General features: G+C 36.7%; 2 protein-coding genes across 2 annotated transcripts; one reads left to right on the top strand and one right to left on the bottom strand.

The window, feature by feature from the left end:
• Positions 1-4,189: 4,189 nt before the first annotated feature.
• Positions 4,190-15,519, top strand: LOC118648777 (ecdysone-induced protein 78C-like; the record flags this gene model as incomplete). The annotated part of the gene is made up of 6 exons (XM_036295195.1): positions 4,190-4,402; positions 7,917-8,058; positions 9,740-10,140; positions 10,459-10,758; positions 11,615-12,002; positions 12,789-15,519. Coding segments are annotated over 5 exons (1,440 nt in total), but the record flags the coding sequence as incomplete, so codon positions are not given.
• Positions 15,520-23,082: 7,563 nt separating this feature from the next.
• Positions 23,083-23,655, bottom strand: LOC118648778 (glycerol-3-phosphate phosphatase-like). The gene has a single exon (XM_036295197.1). It carries the CDS (start codon positions 23,639-23,641, stop codon positions 23,375-23,377), a length of 267 nt encoding a protein of 88 aa, XP_036151090.1. The 5' UTR covers positions 23,642-23,655; the 3' UTR covers positions 23,083-23,374.
• Between the last annotated feature and the right edge of the window lie 39 nt (positions 23,656-23,694).

Below are 23,694 nucleotides of genomic sequence, written 5' to 3'. Positions count from 1 at the left end.
AAATTGCAAATCTTGCGTTTTATTTAATATTAGCATTTTTAAATCAAATATTTAAAAAATATATTATATTTCTATATAATATCTCTCTCAAGTAATATCTTGATTTAAAATACGTTGCTACCATGCTATAATTTTGCAGTTCTGATAATATTTACCTTTTGCTATTTATTTTGTGTATGCACACATTTACATATGCATAAATATTATATATTTCTAAAAAATATTCGATATTTATAAAATATTCGAAGAATATTACTTCTCTAAAAGTTATTCTATTGTACACATTTGTGTGGATTGCTTAGTTACTTGACAACTATTGTGATTTTGGATTTTCCACTCATTACACTCGGAACTTTGTTTTTCATTCATTATACGGTAATTTCGAGCATCTTGTACAATCAGCTTTTTCATGTTAAATAATTTTTTATAAATTCCCCTATCTGTTTCTCAGAGACGAGCAGGAAATTACTTACAACATTGTTCTCGAAACATGTTGTTCGGCGAATATTTTTTGCGCGTTTCCTTTCCTTTCCTTCTTTTTTCTCGATATCTCGGGAAAGCCGTGCAGGATCCCATTCTGCTTTCTTCCGGAGTGTCTACCGTCGTGTCGAACACGCGCCAGTGCTCACCGACAATGGGGTGCACCATCGGCTGTTCCACAAGCACACGTAGATTCACACTTGCGATAACAAGGAGAGGGCTGCTTCGCGTTTCCGCAACGTAAATTGACATTTGACATGCCTGAACTCCCGACTAACAGTTAAATTTGGACAAACATTAGAACTAGGTAAATTACGGGAATGAGATTAGATAAATCATTTAACGTTAAATCTATAATTAAGATAGCTCGCATCACGATAGTCAAGTGGCGTTTTCACTCGTCACCGAGATGCCTCGCACATCTTTCGCTCAATTGTTTCCATCCCGCTTTTCTACATTATTAACACAATTGTTTTTACGTTAATATTAAGTAATAATATAGTTACAATTATAGCTAGAATGTTTTTTTTTTTGTCAACAAAAATTATAAATCAGAACGGCAGACAGACTCTTTGTGGATTAATGACTGGCCCAGATTTAATTATCTTTATTGGAGTTGGGACGGTCGCTAATAAACACTGTCGAAACGCTGTCGAAACGAGCTGTATATCTCCGTTTTGATATTGTCCAGCACGATAATATCGTTAGCATCGCCTCGTGCCGTTTATTCGAACGTGCAGCGCTTTCGGTGCATTTACCGCCCCGTTGATTTCTGAACAAAGGCGAGTAGCTCCCCGCCCGCGTGGATATAGCGTAATCGATTTATTAGTAGACTGATGGATTATAGCGTCATGGAGATCTGGTAGCTTTGAAAGGGACCGAATGCGATACAACGTTATCGCGATTCTAAATTGTACAAATTGCAGCAACGATTACGTGAAATAGAAGCTATCAGCACGCGCGCTCGCGCGCACAAAGGAATTATGATCTATGATCGTAACTTACGGCTAATGATATTTTTATCAGGGGGAAAAACAGGTGCGAGGTGTTTATCACTCATGTAGAATAAATAGAATGGAGATTTTTACGTTCTTATCTCTCGTGTCGGGCAAAAGAAAGGTGGTGTTCCGCGAGAGTAAGCGCGACGCAAGGAAATAGCATTTAGATTTATCCGTGCGTGACCATTTAACATACGTCTCTAATGAGCGGCGTGATTCTTTCGAATGAGTACCGAAGAACTTGGGCTTAACTGTTAACTGATTACCAGTGTACCTAATTACGGCGCGCCCATAAACTTCCGCCTTGCTCTCTGGAAATTAAGAATTAAGTAAAAGTATCATTTATATGTCATATACGCACACAACACACACACACACACATTATTTTATATTTATCCATTTTTACTAAAATATAAAATCCTGTGTTATTACATTATTATCTCAATAATCTTAACATATTCAATTAATATTGTACGCGTTACTTATTATATATATACAAGTGGTTGCAATTACAAATTTTAATGAGATGAGGATATAGAGCGGTATAATTATTTATGAGGATTAACAGGAGTAGAATTGCACTATTTCCAAAATAAACCGCTCATATCAACCGTAATTAACACTCGACGCATCTCGATGTTCGAGAATAAACAATAATCAGCATCTGATGATAGCGTGTCATTACTCGATCATTAAGCACGGTACTCTCTCTCTCTCTTTCTCTCTTTCTCTCTGCAAAAATCTGTCATTACAAATTTCGTCATTTATTTAGTAATTTAACAACGCTTTTATGATGTGACGCCAGTTGTCGATCTACATTAAATCTTCTACTTTTGCAGGAATTAGTCGATCAGATTCTTTTCTGCAGTTAGTGTACAATTAATGTTATCTCTTATTTTACAAATCAACTTGGAAAAAAACTATTTAAAAAGTTTGCCTGTGTCAGCGCAAGCTTTAATTTTGTTTTAAAATTTTGTTATATCTTTTTTTTAATCTATAAAAATTTCATGCTTTTCACGAAGAATTAACTATCATGACGTAGAAGTTTAATAAAAAAAATTGAACTGTGTTTACTTTTCCCGATTTATTCTTTTCAATGCAATGTTCAACTTCGGTGTCGGTAAATTTATCCTGCCAAGGGAGAAAAAATGTAAAATTTAATTTGCGAATTGTATTCCATACAATTACCATACAAATTCAATTTTTCCACGTCTTTCTCAATAAATTGAACAATATCAGAATTATATGATTTTATAACTACCAGGATTTTATGTCGAGATACATTCCAGGATTAGAAATGATGATAAACAATAAAGTTTTTTCATCTTGTTACTTTGCATCCGCTGTATTTTGCGCACGCTATATTTAAAATTTATTTGTATGGAAATAATCTGAGTGCGATACATTTGTATCGCTCGTCTCGATTTTTAGTAGTGTCGGTAATTGCGAAAGAGGCGGAATTGAACGTGCCGTATAGTCAAGGAGTTGAGGAGTTGACGGTCGATTCTGCGAAGCGATCCCGAGCCGTTTCCAGCAGCTCGCCGGTCGTTGTCGCCCGCAATGGTAAAGGCGCAAGCAAGGAGTAGCGCCACGCGACGAGCCGAGTAACGGGGTTGCTCTCGATTGTGTCCCCGCGATAGTTGCGCGGATACATCCAGCGAGCGGGCGAACGGTACCGTTTGGTTTCCGACGACGATTTCTAAGACGATCATAAAATCACATCGCGCGCAAACGGCGAGGCACTCTCGCATCGGACAGAATTGCCCGGCTTCTTTCTCTTCTTTCTTTTCTCCTCTCTCTCTCTCTTTTTCTTTCTCTTTCTCTCTTCCACTTAACGTCTCTACTTTTTCTCCTCCCCTCGCCTTACTCATCCGTGGATTTTCTCCTCTTCTCCTTAGCTACACGTAACGACGTCTTTTGGCAGGGGGTTTCGCGAGAGAGCCCAACGGTACACACGTTGCAAGCTACGATCTCCTATGTACGGTTTCCTTCTCTCCCTTTGCCGGCGGCCCCGTTTCGTTCCTTTTTGCTGTTCCTTTTTCATTTCTTCCCTCTTCCTCCTCCTTATTCTCATCCTCCTCCTCCTCCTCCTTTGCTCCGTCTAGTTGGGTGCCGCTGCCGTTGCTGCAGCCGCTTCTTCTTCTTCTTCTTCTGCTCCTTTTCCGTAACGGTGACGCCGGCTTCCCGTTACGCGTCCAGGCTGAATCGTCCGAACGAACGAAGCGGCCTATTCCCTTCCACGACGATAGTCTTCCTTGCATTATGGATGCTGAGCGAAAGAAGGAAAGATGCTGCTAATGCTAGATAGATATCCCGTTTGTATCTCTCGGAAATAGGAGAGTCTTGGGGTGGGGGGGGGGGGGAGAGAGGGAATTGACACGCGAAATAATCTTTCCTCGCTTAATTCCTTTTGCGTCCTATCTCGCCTTGTTAAACTCGAGGAAGATATAAAATTAGATAGCCTCACAAAGTATACCTCTCTCGTAATAGTCACGCGGAAAGAACGTTCTTGCCAAAGTATCACAAAATTTAGCTTAGATATACATATGAAAATAGTTATGTAGAATGTTCAAGTTGATTGCTAGAAAACTTTTTGCAGTATATTTTATTTATCATACTTGAACGTCTCTTCGTATACGAACAGTGTCTTATTATTCTGTTTGTCTTACACTGTGCGTACGATTATTGATTTACATTCTATTATCTCATAATCAAATTATACATATTTTCTAACTAGCTGCAGTAGGAAAAGAAAGTACAATGCGCTAATTTTTTTTTTCAATTCTTGTCCGTTTACAGAGCAGCATTACGCAGCAGCTGATTCCAACAGTTCGACGCCCGCTAAGAGCTTCGTACCCTGCAAGGTCTGCGGTGACAAGGCGAGCGGCTACCATTACGGCGTTACCAGCTGTGAGGGTTGCAAAGTGAGTGTCGAGAGCGAATTATCGAATATGCCGAAATCAAAATGGTCGAGGCGTAGCGCGCAAGTTGTAATGCCACGCAACGCTTCGCTTTTAGTTAATCTTCCTCGCTTAAAGTTTTAATGACTCGCGCTGATAATTATAAAGAAATCGTGTACCGAGAAAAACCTCAACCTTCAGCTATATGTGGCTTAAATATTTGAATTCATGTAGCATAATTAATACGACGCGTTTAGTTTTACAAATCAACGTCTAGTTTCGCGTTAATGATTCAAAAACTCGGCAACCGGGACTTCTCCGTTCCTCGCGGTTTACTATCGTAACCAGTCGAAAGAGAATTGCCCCACGTGCGGAATTATAAGGGAGAGGAGCTCGTGACGGTACATCGTAAGATCGAGGAAGAGCACAGCTTCCGGCGGAATATTCGCCGATCGGTTTGACCTCGCGGCACAGCGGTGGGCCGAGCACAATTTACAACTTCAATCCGCAAGGATGCATGACGATCGGGTAATAATCCACGAAACGACTCGTTCGCACTTCGGGGCAGGATATTTATCGGTGCGCGCGCTCATCGCGTCTTAAGCATCGTGGGAGATGCACATCCGCCGTTCGCCTGAGATTTCAAACGCGGAAGCCCTAAGGCCAGAGTTAACGGTGAATTGGTGCATTCTCGTATTCGCTGGCAGCAAGTTCTGCGGGCAAACGCACGCGGACACACACACACACACACACACACACATGCCTGTTTGCATGATACGCGTTCCACCGTGATAGGTTCGCCTAAAGCTAGTCAAAGAGCGAATTCTCCTTTGCATCTCTCAAACGCGATTCGTTCCCGAAGTATTTTCAATTTAAAGAAAAAATAAATTTGACACCCAAGCACGTTTTCAATATCGCGCGAATGGCTTTGATTTCATATACCATAATATCCGTACGGGCGCTTATCGTATGTGCGAGAGAATACCAAAATATTTGGTAATATTTGGCGCCGCACGTCGATATTTTCTCTTCCGAGTCGGGAATCCAAATCATTTAAATGATAAAAATTAACTTACGTGCGTTAATAGCCTCTCGAAATTAATGTTTGATTCAAATTGTAGCGATATCAAATGATATTAAATTATCGATACCATTAAAGTTCATAACTGGCTAATAACGTTGGAATAATAAAGCAGATTTTGCGCGCCCGGCTATAAATTGTAATTTAAACTGCAACAAATCAATGGAACGGGTTGCCATTGTTTCACGTTTGGCCGGGCTATTACTACTGCGTGGTGCGCCGCCACAATCGTCTGACCCGCATCACGTTTTTACTACTGGCTCGATGTGCGGTTCGTACTGTTTACTCCTTTTTTATTTTTCCACGTGCAATATTTATTGTCGTACGAAACTCTAGCGCAGCTTTCTTTCCGCAGTTGCTTTCGTGAGCGTGAACGTCTTGTGACACGAATCTTTTGCGAGAGATAGCAAGGTTTTTGTGGAGTTAAAAAACATAAATCTTATTCTCAATAATCAAATCACATTTTTCTCTTAGCTGATCTTGGTTGGAATGTATTTTTTTTTTTTAAAGAATTTTTAAAGCATTTTCAAAATAAACTTAATTTTAAATTTATGTAATTGTTTATATAATTTATAAGTGAATGTTACCCAATTTTTTTAAATCTTTAAATTAATTTTACCAAGTAAAATCAATTTCTATCTATCTAATATTAATTTGAACATTTTGTACTTTTTTTATAACGAAACAATTCTTACCGATATGATGAAAAAAATTTTTAAGATTTTCTATTATTACGTTTGAATATTTCTATAAAATTAGAACATAATTCTCTTATTAGTTTAATAATTTAAATCATATTTTATACTCAAATAAAATTTTGTATTCTAATAAAACTCTATTAGATATTTGTGCAATAATTTATTTATGTCCAGTTACTTGTTTAAAAGTTAGTTACTTAAAATTGTAACAAAACATTTGCATTGTATATAAGTCGTTATAAACCAAATTTTTCGTTGTTTTTTTTCTTCGCATCTCGTTTCAGGATCATAATTCTATTCACGGTCAAATTTTTTTGTTGATTCGGAAAGAAAAGAATAAACCTAAGATGCCTTTAGTTTTTAAATTTTAATTATTTTTAGCTAGTATTATAGAACTAATACACTGTTAATTATAATTAATTGAGCATTAATTAATTAAAACTTGGCGTGTTTTCGCAAAACTTTTCTAAAATCTTTGCATGTTTAACTTATGACAAAATCTATCTTATCTATCAAAAAATTATGAAATCGTTATTCTTTTCGTCACACACGGTTGGCGAGGACGAACAGACTGACACGAGATAATGTATCGATTTTAGAAACAAGGACTGAGGTCGCGCGCGCCATCGGTTACTAGTAATATCGACAGTTGCATTACGAACGCAGTCTGTCCATCGGGGATTCCAGGATATTGGATGTTGGATATATATGTTAGCGTTGTTGCATGCTGTTACGAATACCTTTCATCAATTAGCACCGATAGTAATATGCCAATAAACCGATGCTTTCTCGATTGCTCGCGACTCATCCATAAGCTGGTTCCATTATTCCATTACTTCCGCGTGAACTTCTCGCTTCGTAAAACCGCAGCTGGCTATTGTTTAAGTAATACATATATTACGTAAATACTAAGATCATAAGTTATATTAAAACTATTGAGCTTTTCGACAAATACTAAAGTATGAACGAGAAACAACAGTTGTGTAAAAACGTTCTATATTTTATAAGGATTTTATGTTCTAAAATACAAAATTTTATTTGAGTATAAAATATTAGTAATTCTGAACAAATCACTTGAATAAATTTTAAACGAATTTAGATTAAATTATTATTGAAATAGTTATTAAAAATTAAAAATTTGGCGAGTAATAGCAAGTTGCAAAATTACCGAGGAAAAAAAATGGAATTTCTTTCAAGAAGAATTAAAATATTTAATTTGTTCCATCATTTTCAGCGGTTTACAGCGGGTTATTAAATTATTATTAATTGTATATAAATTTTGATGTCTCTGAGAAATTGTGCTATTTTGAACAGATTTAGATTTAATTATCAGAATAGTTAATGTCAAAAATTAAGATCGTAAATGACAGCTACTCTCGAAGTCTCCGCCGAGGAAAAGTTGTCTTTACATTTCGCGGAGAATTTAGAAAGATATTCAGTGGTTCTCCAGAGACTTGTGCAGCGTGTCATTTAATTATCATTTATCATTGAAACCCCCGTGAGCATACACATTCCAATGTGATATAATAACATAATTTCTCGTCTGGGAAAATGTGTGTACGATATAACACGCGTTCAAGAACATGCTTTCTCATGAGCGCGTTTTCCGTTACCTCTCTCTCTCTCGGTTTTCCTGCACTCTCGGCGTTACAAAGAAGAAGGGCACGAAGTGTCGTATTTTATACGCTAGGAGATATAATTAACACCGCGACGGTCTATGGGATTGTTATTAATAGCACTTCCTTACTTCCTGTCTCAGGGCTTCTTCAGGAGGAGCATACAGAAGCAGATAGAATACAGGTGCTTGAGGGACGGCAAGTGTCTCGTCATCAGATTAAATCGGAACCGTTGCCAGTACTGCAGATTCAAGAAGTGCCTAGCCGTCGGCATGTCCAGAGACTGTAAGTACCGTGTTCGCGCTACCGTTTAACAATTTTTACACTCCGTCCAGACAGTCGTCATATTCCGAAACGTATTCGGGGAACTTCGAGCAACTTTATCGAATATTTAATTCCATGACACACGGATTCCTCATTTGCGTATATTCCCTTAAAATTTTTTTGATCTTTTTTATAGATTCCGTTATTTTATATATTAAAAAATTACAACTTTATCAGACAATTTTGTGAAGTTTTTTAAAACAATAATTTAACTGTAAATACAAGTAGCTGTATGTACATACATAGGCAAAGAGAAAAAAAAAAATTATACGTATTGTATCAAAAAGATATTCAAGCGAGATTTTGTATGTTAGTATTTGCCAGTTATACATTCGTATGTGTACCGTGTGCGACTTTGATTCCTCGCGCGTACATCAGAAACGAGCTTACGAGTCCGCGGCGCCGTTAGAAATTCAAACAGAATTCTACGAGATCGCAATTCTGGCCGTCAGTGATGCAAAATCTACTTGCCGCCCGTGTCGAGAGAGAGTGAGAGAGCAAAGTAAACCAAAGGGCAGGCGTGTACATAATTAAACGTCAGAGTTCCAGAGGCGCAATACTACGGTCGTCTACGTGTACGACGTGCGACCTGCGAGTACCGCTTCATCATGGTGTCACGTGTCGTAAACGAAATTGTAACGAACTCACGTAGACCCGGGGAGTGTAATAATCTAGAGGAACGCAAACGAGATGGCTTTCATTTAAATCCCCGGGACTCAACTTTCACAAATGTTCAGACTTTTGACGTAAAATATCTTGGGACTGCGGCATTTAAATTTCAGGAGTCCGTGAAACTCTAAAGTCTATCCAAAATTACTTGGACCGTGAGAGAAACTCTATTGTCTCTGAAGCACGATTCGTATCCAAGGATCTTCCATTTCTAATCGGCTGCAGTTCAAGATCTAGTTTGATATTTTCGCGTACAAAAAGAATCATTTCGGTTTTCGACAACAAAGACTATCGTTCTTATTATCATACAGAAGTACAAGGAACTTTATGACATTCTGATAGATAAAAATATTTGTTTTAAAATTATCAATGAAGAATAAAAGATTACGTTCTTTCATTGAAGATCCTTTGCTTAAAAAGTTCGGTAGAAATTGATAGAAAGATATAGAAACTTGATAGAAATTTTATGATTTAATTTGAATCTATAATTTCTATCGGACACCAGATTTCATACCAGATAGAAAAGTAATAAAATTTTATGTTGCTTTATTGTATTTGAATTAAACGATTAAAACTTTATCTGAATATAGGTGCTTTCTTATATGATCTTATCTAGTTATTTTATTGAATATAAAAGTTATGATTCAAAGTCTATACGAATCTATATGGATTAATCTGAAGTTATTCCTATACGTTTCTATCAAAAAATACGATACAGAAATTTAGGATTTCTATCACAAATTTCAGCCAAACAATCTAATATTGATGAACCAAAAACACGATTCAATTAAATAGACTTTTTTCGTATCTGTTTCTAACGGATCTTTTGAGCAGGGGAGATATTCGCGAAAATATCTTCGTCAAAGATTTTATTTGCGAGAATCAATATCGCCGAGCAATGTTTGCGAGAAGCAACCAACACATGTAACAATTTGATCGAAACCAATTCTCAAAGCGTTCTGTTTGTTTGCAGCCGTGAGATACGGCAGGGTGCCGAAACGCTCGAGAGAACGCGGTCCCGAGGACACGATGGCGACGACCATGACGACGACGACGACGACGACGACGATGGCGGCCATGGAGATGCAGCAACTAAGCACGCCCGACACCGGCAACAACAACGCCAGCAACAAGAACAACAATAACAACAACAACAACAATAACAATAATAACAACAACAATAACACCCAGAGCCAGAACGCGATCTCGCGGGTACCGTCAGCGGCGGTGGTCGAGGCCGATCAATCGGACGCCGACGTGAAGCAGCTGGCCGTATACGATGTGATTCATCAGGTCTCGCAGGCACATCACGCTCACTGCGGCTTCACGGAAGAATCCACCAGGGGCCTCACGAGGAAACCTATGATAATACCGGTGAGCCATTAGAAAATGAAAAAGAAAATTAATCCATTGCGATCTAAACACTGATCTAAATCAGTAATCGTTATATAGAATTAAATTTAATAAAATAGAGATCAATATGTTTTATTTAATATATGAGAAATTTTTTTTAATTAATCGGAAGAATGGAAAAGATAGTATCACTATAATATTGTTTTTTCTTTCGATATAGAACGGAATTAGTTTAATTTCTCATTACGCATTAACGCGCAGACTTTCCGCTGAAAGTGGTGTAGCAAAACTCGCAGGTCTGTTTGTAATCTTGCTGATTAGGCGAGTAATTCTTCGCAGCCCGCGAGCCCGGAAGATCCGGAAGCGGCATCCTCGACCGCGGAGACGGTCGAGTCGCAGAGGATCTGGCTGTGGCAGCAATTTGCCACGAGGGTGACCCCGTCGGTGCAGAGGGTGGTGGAGTTCGCGAAACGAATGCCGGGATTCTGCGAACTCTCACAGGATGACCAGCTGATCCTAATCAAAGTCGGCTTCTTCGAGGTGTGGCTCTGCCACATCTCCAAGATGACCACCGACAACTCGATGACCTTTGAAGACGGCACCTACTTCACCCGCCAACAGCTGGAGCTGATGTACGAGGTGAGAATCAAAGCGAATAGTAGTTTGACATAGTTTGGCTTGCATCAATTAAATTTTGTCTTTGATATCGTAACTTTGACTTGTCGTTTATACTTTATACTTTATTTATTTATCACTGAAAAAAAATCTTGTTAAACTTATGAGATGCATTTGATAATAATATTACTATAATTCAATAAAATTATAATAATAATAACGAAACGTTTAGTAATAATTATTTTACGTTTAGAACTATTTTATCAAAGGTTTTGGTGAAATAGTTTCAACTAAACATAAGATAATTATATAACAAAATAATGTTTGAAGTTATTATGAAATGTTTTATTGTTATTATTATTTTATTTATTTATAGCAATCTAATATTTCAAACAATATTATTACTAATGCATCTCACAGATTTATAAGATTTTTTAAATGTATCTTTAAGAAATGTACAAATTAAAGTTTTTAAGATTAAATCAAGTTTCCTTTTTTAAATCTGATTCAATAACGTGTTATTCGCAAATTGAATTGAATTATTAAGACGCAACTTTTAACTGTTAACATAATTATAGTTACGTTGAATTTATATAATGTATATATGAAAAATTGAAAAATTGAAAAAAAGTTTATGATTTTATAAGCTCAATACATGTGATTCATATTCGAACATATCTACTATCTTTCTCAGTAAAATTCGTATTTCAAGTTCATGGATTTCAAATTTATGGTCTATCATAGAACTACAAAAACAACTTTTTTTCTGTGCCGAGAAACAAGTTGAAGATAATAAATTTAGAAATTCTTTGACGTTAATTGTCTTCGTTATCATATTATACGATCGGTTTGTATTTATTCGATGTTTCGCAATCGACAGCCCGACTTCGTGACTGCGCTGATGCAAGTCACGTCGTCGCTGAACGCCCACCAGCTGACGGATACCGAGCTGGGCCTATTCTCGGCGGCGGTGCTGCTGAACGAGCGGCCAGGACTGAACGACGTCAAGGCCGTACAGAGGCTGCAGGATCGCGTACTGGAAGCATTGAGGGTGCAAGCAACGCGACCTTCCGGCGAGAGTGCCGGCGGCACGGCCGGAACCGCGATCACCAACGTCTCGCAGAGGATACCCGAGCTGAGAGCGCTCGGCGCCCGGCACGCCAATCTCCTGGATTGGTTCCGTAGGAACTGGACGAAGCTCAAGTTACCGCCGCTGTTCGCCGAGATATTCGACATTCCCAAATGCGAGGAGGACTTACAATGAAAAGGTAATCTTTGATAATATAAACGAATAGAGGCCCGCGAATGTAAAGACTGAGAGGACAAAGTGGATTTTTATTTGTATTCAACGAAGTGAACGCTCCATGAGGGGTCAAGAGCATTCCCTTGCGTTTGAAGCATTCGTTTCTGGGAACGGATGACATCGACAACACATTGTGAAAAAGATACAAGCAATGAGAGGTGCACGAATGCTATGTGCATGTACAACTGGATAATCGATAACTGACTTGACAGCACTGACATTTGCAAACGAATGCTTCAAGGGGATATTCATATGAAATACGAGATACGTTTATGCTTTTACTTTTAAGCGAATAGTATGCTTGCTTTTCTCTTCCGTTGTAACAATCCTCGTTTCACTTTTAATCGTATTATCCAATATAACTGCATTTTCTCCGCTTCTCTTTTTTTGTTTGGTAATTTGATTTTGATAAATAAACTCTGCAAAGTTAATTTGCTTTTACTTTTTTGTATCGCGATAGCGATTATAAAATAACGCGGCGCGAAATTGGCATAAACTTTTATAATAATCCAATATAGTGATGCGTGCAGTCTTAATTATCTTAACGCAACGCTACGTCAAACAGTTTAGAATTAGATTAGCAAGTCTGCAGATTGTTCTGCGCAAACCGTGTCTGTTTCTGTTTATCCGTTTCGCTTTGACAAATTTCTCTACAGATATTAGTCCAATTTGTTTAATTGTTGTTTAATTAAATCTTATTTAATCTGTCGTAAAATGAATTTCCGAATATAGTGAAGTATCCTTTGTTCAGCAGCCTCTGTAAGCGACAGCGAGGTAATTCGAGACCAATGATGCCGCGGTGTCGGCGAGAAACCGAGTCGTCACCAGCGCTTATCGGGGCCGTTCTGAATACTTAGAATCGTTCGTTTTAACTCATAGAGTTATCGAAACCCATCTGACACGACACGAGATTCGAACTGCGAATTGAGGAACGGTTGAAACGAGGAATGACGCATGCCTGTGAAGATTGTCTGTGTGTCACAAAGGATATTGAAAAATTAAAAGAAAAAACGAAGACGCGACTGTCGACGTCGATTCTCGTTGACCTGTCGCGAGATATCTCGGTCGTTCAAAGTCAGTAAGGGAGCATTCTCGAAAATCGAGGAATCGCGAAAGACTTGCCGTACCCGAAAATTCAAAGGGATGAAGGAAGAGAATTACGCAATATTATATATCGTCGACGATTTGAACAGCGAAAACCGAGCAGTGGACCCTTACCGTGAACTTCTCGCGGCGATCTCTTTTAGGGAGCTCCCCCAGGATGTTTTGATCGCTCCGCTCAGCGGATAATGGAGGATGATCTCAAGAGAGAGAGACAGAAGAAAAGATCACCTTAAAAGGGGCTGCGCAAGCAATAAGACGGAATCTCCTCTATACGAGCGCCGCGCAAGCTCGGAGGAAATCACAGGCGCAATTTGCTCAAATTTAATGGAAACGGCTTTGTACTATTCGCCAGGCAATAGCACACACGCATTACGGTAGGCGCGTCTCCCAAGAACGGGCGTATATATGGTACTTGAAATACTCAGTTGACGATGAAAGGAATTTTCGCGCCGCTTTGCCAACGAGCCAAGTAAGGGTTGGCTGTTTTGAGGACGCGATGAGAGAACAAGCACAAAATAAGCGTAATAGAGTCATGGACGTCCGTTCGTGCTCAAGATTCTGTGGTCTTTTATTTTTTTTTCTTTTCTTTCTGTATCTTCAAATAATTCTAAGATTTAAGAATATATATGTATATATACAGCGTGCGCAGTACACCCGTCTGAGCGGCTAGAATGAAAATCGGCCAAATGATAGCATCAGAAACACCAACTATACTCAACGGACATATCAGAAATTAAGATTACAAAGTGTTCCCTCGTGTATTAAGCGTTGCCGAGCACGTACGTGTCTCTTGCAGGTATCGCGGCCAGCATAGTTGCAACGAGTTCGAATTTCGATGTTGTCGCGAGACGCGTGAAAAAGAATTTGTTTCACGATGTATTTCACGGCGAATGAAAAGAGCTTAACAAATTTCTCTTCGAAAGAAAACAGAATATCGGATGTTTCTTATTTTATTTGTTACAAATATAATTAAAATTCAAATATTAAAAAGCTATGAGCCAAGCAAAGTATATATCTATGGGATTAAAACTATATTTAATATAAAAATTAAAAAGTACAAAAAGAATAGATATTTCGACTTTACATTAAGTCATTCTCAATGTTATATATTAATTAAAAATTGACAGTAAATATTACAATGTTATTTTTTTAAATTTATTAACAACACTTACAATTATATTTTATAGTTATATACATTTATAATAGGACAGATGCTTTAATTATATATTGGTACTTGTAAAACTATTATGTAAAGGATTTAAATTCCACTCATTAGATTCTTGAATTGCTAATTGACCAATCGAGATACATTTTTTCCAACATCGAAAGTCAAACTTGTTACCGTTTTCAATCCCCGATTCGTTGCGACAACGAGATGATAATGAATGATTGTACAGCCGCGTAAATCTAACGAAACACGCGTGTACGATTGAGCAGCAAGGCTCGCGCGACATAAGTGCGAAGCATACATATACGCATACAGCAGCTATGAGCTTACGTGTGTAATTAAAGGCGCGTGGGCGCTGAGAGGAAAGCATATACAAATTTCATTGCTGTAAGGCTCGAGAGAAAATCTTTATAGAACGTATCTTCTTATAGGCGCATCTGCTACGAATTTCAATCTATGCAATCTCTATTTTTATACTCGACAAATAGAATAGCGAATTATATCTCGATATATACATATATATAATTATATAATTATATATAATTATGTAATTATATACAATTATATATAGAATTATATACATATATCGTCGCGCGACGCTTCGGGAGGCCGTTCCGGGCGGAAGCGCGCAAGAAAGCGTACCAGAACGCAGAAACGGCGATTCGGATTAAAGTTCCTCAATTAATCGCGCGGAAAATTAATTGCACGTCTACTTGTCGCGGCGAAACCGTGTCTGTGATCTGTAAACTGCGCAACCCTCCTCCCGAGAGAGAGAGAGAGAAGACAGCGAACGCGAACGCGACGAGTCCAGCACTTTACACGTGCGTACAAAAATCTGCGGAACAACGCGTATCGGCGATACATGTGCATACACACGATACTCAACACACACGCACGTACACACACACACACACGCAACGTCCAGGGAACTCTAAACATGAACTCGCATTTCCGCGCGGAACGATCCTGCGGCGAGCGCGACCGAACTCTTCAAACTTTAAACACTAATAAACTTTCTGACAATGACTAGCGTATAATGCATAACGATATGTAATCGCAGAGAGCATGCGCGCGCGCGCGCGTGTGTGTATGTGTATGTGTGTGTGTATGCGTGTGTGTGTGTGGGTGTGTGCGTGCGTGTGCGTGCGACGTGTGCGCGCGAGAGTGCATCGAAATACTCATCCGTGGAATAAGAGAGCAGAAAAAAAAAGAAGTTTATTGATATAGATATCACTGTTTTACCTATATATGCCGGGCGTGCTTAAAGTAACGACATTGAAACCCGGTTTATTATATCGCTATCACTCAAATCGAAACGAGGAAGAAATGAAGACGCTCTGTCCTTGCGATATTCAAGGAAGAATTTTCAATTCTTTATCACTCTCTCTTTTTCTCGCTCTTTCTCACTCTTTCTAAGCGCTCACATCAAGTTGTGAATAAACATATCATACTTAATTAATATATTGGACAAAGAGGATATCACCGTTTAATATAATATAAATATATATATATACAGATATATATATAGGAGAAATATATATATGTATATTACAAAGAAACATTATATTGAAACTATATTGAAGCAAAAAAAAATAAGTAGCTGTTAATTAACACGTTAATGTCAAGCGAATTGCAAGGTAGGACATATCGGTGATTACAACGCAACGATCACGATCACGTGGTAGTGTTCTCTCGCTTTTATATTTTAATCGTAATCGGCAATCGAAGGTCTCTCTCGTGATTCAATATAAAGTCGAGCGTGCGTGACTTGGCGCTTATTGATCGTCATATTGTTTCCGCTTTTATCCGATCATTGCGATGCGAGAAAAATGTCGATTAAAGTTCACAGTTTCGTATGAAATTTCGAGAGAGAGTATCTCTGATATCCTGAGATCTTTGAAATCGCGAATGTCAAATCCGGAATCGACAGAGCGACACGATCGATGTTCGTTGGTTAAAAATTGAGAGAAAAGGCTGTGAGAGAATTTCAGTGCAATGTGCAATATTGGCAATATAATTGTCCAATTTTGAAAGACGATCGAAAAGAGGAAATGGAGAAAGGAATAAAGAGAGAAAGAGGACAAAAGCGTAAAAAATGTAAATAATGAAATAAAAGATAAAGAATTTCCTAAATATTAATTTGCTTCTTATATCAGTGACTTGATGCAAATTAAAAATGAGAAATTAATAAATAAACAATATAAGAGTGGATAAATACTATAAATATTACCACTTTCTTTCGAGATCGACATTTTTCTCTCCGGTACGTCACGGTCGTACTCTTCAAAATTTCTAGTCTCACGAAAATTATTCGCCGAGGTAGCAGTCGTGAATTGAAGAGGTGTTCTGGCGAGCGTTGCTGGAATATATAATTAAACGGCCAAATACGTCATAGTAATAATATAGCGTAATATTGTATTATTATGGTAAAAAAAGCAAGATAATTCTCTATTTGTCTGTCTTTTAGCGACGACGCCGGTCAATCGTCTTTCGTCGTCCTTGCGCAGCGCCGATAGTGTTCCTTCGTGTTCTTGCCGGTTGTCCGCACGCGAGTCGATGATGCTCCACTTTTAGGGACGCGTCCAGATCCCTTTGCCCTGATCTCGCCCTAGATCTTTCGCTCCGATCACCGGCAGTCCTTCGTTCTTCGACTTCTCGTAGCGTAAACTCGCGACGATTGGCCGGTACGGTAAAATAAAGGAAGTAACCCACACGACACGGAAAAAAAAACGGAACGATACTCGAGTTGATGTATTTTAAACCTCTCGATACAGTGCAAGAAAGACCGAATAGAAGCCGGACTGTAGGTGTTGATGCGCAAACACTCGTACTTCAATACGAGATTGAGTTTGTCGAGATCGAGCGAGATCTAGATTATACTTTCCACTATCTACAGTCTGGCTGTGATCGGCCCTTGTCCTATTATCATTTCAAGTCGAAAAGCCTCTCTTTATTTTCTCTATTCTTTTGAAATTTACTAAACCGACTTGAAGACACTCGAAGAGTTTGTCCTTCTCCGCTTTTTCAACTTCCCCAATTTTCCATTTTTTTTTGTGTTCCGACAAAGACGCCCTCCTCCGCCATTGCCCCCGTCTTTGATTTTCTAATTTCATCTTTCGCTTTGTCTCTTCTTAAGTTTCAAGATTCGAGATTTCGGTCATGGTGCTATAGTATCTGTATATATACAAATCGTTGGTATAATCAATATTGTTACGATTAATATTATTGCGGTTAAAATCCAATTATTATCGCTGTGCTCCTCCCACTGCTATTATCATTATCATCGATATGTTTATTATCGTTACTGCTACCATTATTACAACTATCATTATGATTATAATTATTATTATTGATAATAATATTATTATTATTTCTACATTGATTGTACTTATTAGTAATTCTAATCTATATGGACGTTAATCTATATCGTCAGTGGCGCTATTTAAGTCAAGAAAAGGCAAATGTTAGAATGACGATAAGACGGTTTAGATGGTTTTTTAAAATACTTTTATGTATTCCACCCGCAGTTGCTAAGACTACATAATAACCGCTCTCCGATTTAATACAGACTCCCAGTTACATTTATATACCTGTTCTCCCCGACATCAAAAGCAGTAACATATACATCCATAAATATACAGGATGGCGACAAATTTCTTGGAATCAATTTTTCCTTGATTTAATTCACCAGTTCAATTTTATTAGTTGAATTTTATTTTGTCTTGACTTATGTATGCAAATTAAATTTTAATATTTGTTGAAGTGTTATTTTGTTTGAATCCATTTAAAATCATCTTAGAAATAAAACATTATTATCTATTTATTAATCACAAAATTTAAATTGCGAAAAGTTGTATATTTCCAAGTACTCTGACGTTTATGTTTTTAGAGATTTAAAATTAATTAAAAAAAAAGGAATTTATGTTAATGATTTTATGTTAATGACTCAAATAAATTCATCCTGTATACATGTAAAGACGCTTGAAAAGAAATGCAAACATTGCGAAAAATGAAATCGTTAACAAATCGCGAAAAAATATCGTTATATAAGACTCGTTTACATTCGAGAAGTTTTTTATTCTTTAATGAAGATAAAACTGATTTGGAAAACTGCTCGATTCAAATACTCGATATATGTTACCGAATGTTTAATTTATATCCTCTTTATCAAGCGACTTAGACGTACAGTGCACACAGTGGTCGACGTATAAAAAGTGAATACTGTGATCTCATAAAATTAAAAATGCTTCGTATTTTTCAAAATAAAAAATTTTTTTTAAGTCCGTCTTACACTTCTGTTGAAATTAATATTGTTATGTTTAAAAGAGAATATTGCTTTTGTTTATAGAAAAGGATACATATCAATGTATTAATCTTCGCATTATTAAGATACTTTGTAAAATAAGATGTTACATAAAAATCTCTTGTCTCTTTTGTCCTCTTTGCGCGAAGAAATGAGCCGAATTTTAATAAACGTTTTGTTGCTATTTACATACATGCTCACCACTGTATTTGTACGTGCATATTACAAAGTCACCCCCAGTCATCACGCACTTTCTCGCGACTTTGGATCTGGCGAAAGTTTTGTCTAATTGATTCTCAAATTAATATTTTGTTGAAATTGGCTTGGAAATTATAAAATACCGTTTCTACTTGCAAATTTATAGGTCGATTCACAAAGAATACATTTCATTAATACAACAAAATGATTATTTAAATCCTGCAAATTTTTAATTTTTTTAATTCTGTGTTGAAGTTTCTGAGACGAAATTCCAACACCTATTCGCAATTGAAGAAAAATGTATGACACTCAGATTACCATGTACACATAGACATCATTTAAAAAAATAAAGACGATGGCGACAACAAGGATAATGATAACGGTGGGCGATATCGGCGTGCCAAGGGAGGCGGGAATTATTCTTAAAAAAATATATATATTACATATGTATGTATAAAATATAATATAAACGAAGAAGTATAAAATATAATAAAACGATATTAAGGGTAACTACGACAAAAAATGACTGCTCTATACTGCTAAAGTACAAATGTTTTCATTTAGTTGTTTTATAAGATGATATCGATTTGTTAGGACCCGCGTTGTGTCTCGCATTTAACGCTAAACGCAACTGTCGCGGATGGAATTTTGTCTTATCTCATAATGAAAGTTGCGTATAGAATGTTATATGAGATTAAGAATTTAGATATCTGCGTACAGAGAATATTAGATATGAGATATAAACGCGGGTCTAAGTTTATAGCGCGTCGGCTTGAGCACACATACATATAGTCCGGCGCGTGTATATGTATATCTGTATTTATTTGTTAATCTTTAAACGTGTGGACTTGCTGAAGTCGCGCGTGTATATTCATACACAGGATATCGCAAAAATTGCATTGTTTTTATCGAACCTCTAAACCATCGCGATATGTTTTTTATTAGCTTAAAGCGAATTTCTTATAAATTTTTGCAAACCATAATTAATTTTTCATTTTTTCTAATAATAAATCGTCAAATTAAAATTCAGATAGAAAAGTTTGTTTAAAATGATCATTAGAATGCTAACATCGTCTTTTTCAAGTTTAATTCACTTTTTGATTGACATTTTATTTACAGATTTTCGAATTTATTTATGAAAGAAAGTTTTCAAATTTAATCGAATCGCAAGGAGGTAAACCCCGCATATTTTTGTATATCCTGTGTGCATAAAGCATACATTCATACGCACACATACACGCATATCACGTAACATATTCTTCTACTGCTATATTCAAACGCATTATGTGCATCCACTTTCGTCCATTTCACAAAATATATGATAATAATGTTGATTTTTTATCGATAATCGTAGCGTCATACAGCGACATTCCAACTGAATAAAACAGATTTTTATTTAGAGTTTATGAAGAAATACAGAGTAATTCAAATCTATGTCGCTCGATTGCGTATTGTGAAATAAAAATAAAATCCTGATTAACTGATGTATACAGTATCTATACGATAAATATTTTTATATTTTATTCTCTGTATGAATATTGTATCTTCTTAAAGTATTAGACAATCAAAAAGTGTCTTTAAAAGAGAATTTCCACCGAAATGGAAAAAATAATTTCGCCAAATTATATTAATTAATTTTAAGAATGTATTTATATAGAACAGAAAAGTGTCTAATATAATACATTAAACATTTTTTAATTACAAATTGAAAATCTTTCATGCTGGTTGCTTGATAATAATAAGTGATATATTTCACATATAATGATTAAAAAGGAAACATTTATAAAATTTCTCTATTATCTTATTTTTTTTTAAATAGAAATTCAAATTTAGCGACATGTTTGAATTACCCTGTACGGTTGTTTACTGACGAAATTACAGCGTCTTAATTTTCGCAATTTCCGTTAGAGATATCTATCGAACGACCACCGTGTGTTTGTGTGTGTATGTGATTTCTCTCGAGTGTGCATGTGAATGCATGACGTGTGTGCGTACGCGCGCTCGCGCGCGCGTGTGTGTTTTGTGTGTGTGTGTGTGTGTGTGTCGTCAGTTTTAATTAATATTCCACTTACAACATTTCAAAATAATATATGCTTGCGGCGGTAACTTGTCATTATAAAATACGGATCTTTTTTTCTGTACCAGAGATCTTAGAGCGAGTGCTGTAGGAACGATTAGATTTACATTTGTTATTTATATTATATCTGTAAGTGAGAAGTTTATCGATTTATTGTCTTTCTCGCCTCTCATTAGAATTGCTCGTTATCAATCTTGTCTCGTTATAATGCAACATTGTAGTGTAAAATGTAGCGAAGATAACATTCATCAGTTTTCCAAAGTTGGATGACTGCAGAATTGTTTATGTGGAATCTCTCGCTTCGTTCTTCTCATCATCACCTCCGCTTCTTCTACCCGTTATCCGTCTACGATTGATATTTCAAAATCTTCTCTTGTTAAAGCCGATTTATCTGACAAATACACTCGAAAAACTTGTGCCAATTACGAGATTAATCATTAATTACTAATCATAGAGACCGAGAGGGAACTGACGACGATCCGAAGCTGAAATCGAAGAGCTTACTTTCGAAGGCTTAAGAACATATCCTTTAAAAAAAATGAAGATTATGTGCGTAGCAAAGCTACGTAATACATAATTTGCTTTAGACAGTACATTTAACAGTTCTAAAGGTTAAAACTCTTCGATTGCAATATCACTGGCGGCGACTCTATTTAAGTGATCGCACATATCGAAATACATATATACTTTTAAGATATCAATGTTTAATCGTCCCTAGGATCCGGAATCCCTATGGACGTGTGTAAACTAATGCAAATTTTGCCTCCGAGAGGATAGGTGTAGCAGGGCAATAAAAAAAAAGCGATTATATGCTTTCTTCAAGCGTATCTCTTTGTTTTACATATTTAAAAAATTAGAACTATCTCTTTCTCTCTTTCTCTTTCTGTCATTAAAAAAAATTCTGATAACATTTTTTAAAGCAGCGTAAGAAAATGTGCAAAAAAAAGTAAAAAATATTACATATAACAAAGATTATGTTTACTAGTGTTACTATCGCGTGTTTTTCTAGTCCGCGAAAGATTTGTGATATATGTTTCAAAACGATGCATAAGAAAAATTATTTATTGTTACAGCCGATCTCCCATGATCAACGCAATCCATTTCGTTATATGAAATTAAAGCGTACCTTGAATGCGTTATATTCGACATCAAGTATCATGAGTGAACTGTGATTTACCCTGAAACTTAATATCGAACTTTATATATACCTATATATAAACGATCTGGAGAGAAACGTGATCCGCAAAGGCGGCTCCGAAGATCTCTGTGTATCAGTTTGAGAAAAACACATACGGGTTTCTTGTAACATCACCCATTGTGAATACGTATGGTGGTAATGAATGTTACGCTGTCTCGCTACAATACAACTTACGCATCGAAAATCGTTAACGATTAGCTGTTAAAAAAATTTTATGACTCGTGCTCTTCGAAAATCGATATATTTGGATGTGTCTGTGTAAGATATAGGCATGCACCTTTGATTCTCTTCTCTCCGCAGAGATTAGGAAGGAGCATAACCATCCGATGAAACTTAGAAAGTGAAACTTATGAAATAAAACACATACTTACAGATGTACATACATACACGACGAGGTGAAAGATACATACACATGCATATGCGTACATGACACAACACACACACACACACACACACACACACCACACACACACACACACACACACACACACACACACATACACACGCTTCTTTTATATTATATGATATAGTGCGTTAAATATATTTCATTGTTATGAGTTTACAACAAGCTCTAGGTAAGGATTACGAATCCGTATCTCTCACTCTTTCTACCATTAAGTTTACCATTATCATATATATATATTATATATATTTGAATAATATATATTGTATTATCATGATTTTTTGCACACGTTTCATCCTTCGTTAATTTCTTCTCTTCCTCCTTTCCCCTTCTCCTTCTCTCTATCTCTTTCGCAGTAGTCCTTTTCATCCGAAATGTGCATCATTCCTTTTAAAAAAGGTGTACTTTTTCATATAAAAGGCATTACCAAAAAAATATGGGGTTGGAAGATTTAAAGTGGAAGATTTTTATTTTCTCGTTTCACACCTCTATCTATTCATTCGAAACATTAAAATAAGTTTACCATTTTCTTTTGCTTCAATAATCATATTTTGTTTAACTGTTCTTTTCTCGCGAGGAAAGATAAATCGAAATAGACTGTAAGATATCTTTTGGTTTAATACTTCTTAATATTTATATACAGAAGACCATACATTGATTTATATACATACATAATTTATATGTATAAATAGTTAAATTTATTTTAAAAATTCTTTTAGATAATTCTATTTAAACACATACAGAGATTTATGTACAAGTACGTAAGAGACATTTCATATGTGTATATTTGCAGGGTACTTTAAGAAATTACCTCATTGTCAAAATCACTTTGTTAAAATGTTACGGTACATATATTATCCTTCCTTGCAGATTAAATCTTACGAATTCATGACATTTCAGTTTCCAATTCTTTCAAGTATGGTAATAAATCGCCAAGCGCGTCTATGTAATAATCTGGCACGAGATCCCGCTCTTCCTGTTGCTCGGACTTCTTCCACTTTTCGACGTCTGACAAAGCGCTCACTCCCGTCAGAACTAAGAGAGTCATGAAGCCGCAATGAGTGCCGAAGAGTATGTCGGTGTTGCACCGGTCTCCGATCATTAAGGTACGCCGCGGATCGATGTTAGATCGTGTCATCAGCATCTTGGCCATATACTCTCCGGTGTACCCTGATCACTGCTTCCTCTCCGAGCAACTCCGCTATG

This window comes from Monomorium pharaonis, unplaced genomic scaffold, assembly GCF_013373865.1.
Source record: "Monomorium pharaonis isolate MP-MQ-018 unplaced genomic scaffold, ASM1337386v2 scaffold_684, whole genome shotgun sequence".
Lineage (NCBI taxonomy): Eukaryota > Metazoa > Arthropoda > Insecta > Hymenoptera > Formicidae > Monomorium > Monomorium pharaonis.
Note: the sequence above shows the minus strand (reverse complement) of the source record. Positions and strands in the feature narration are given on the sequence as shown.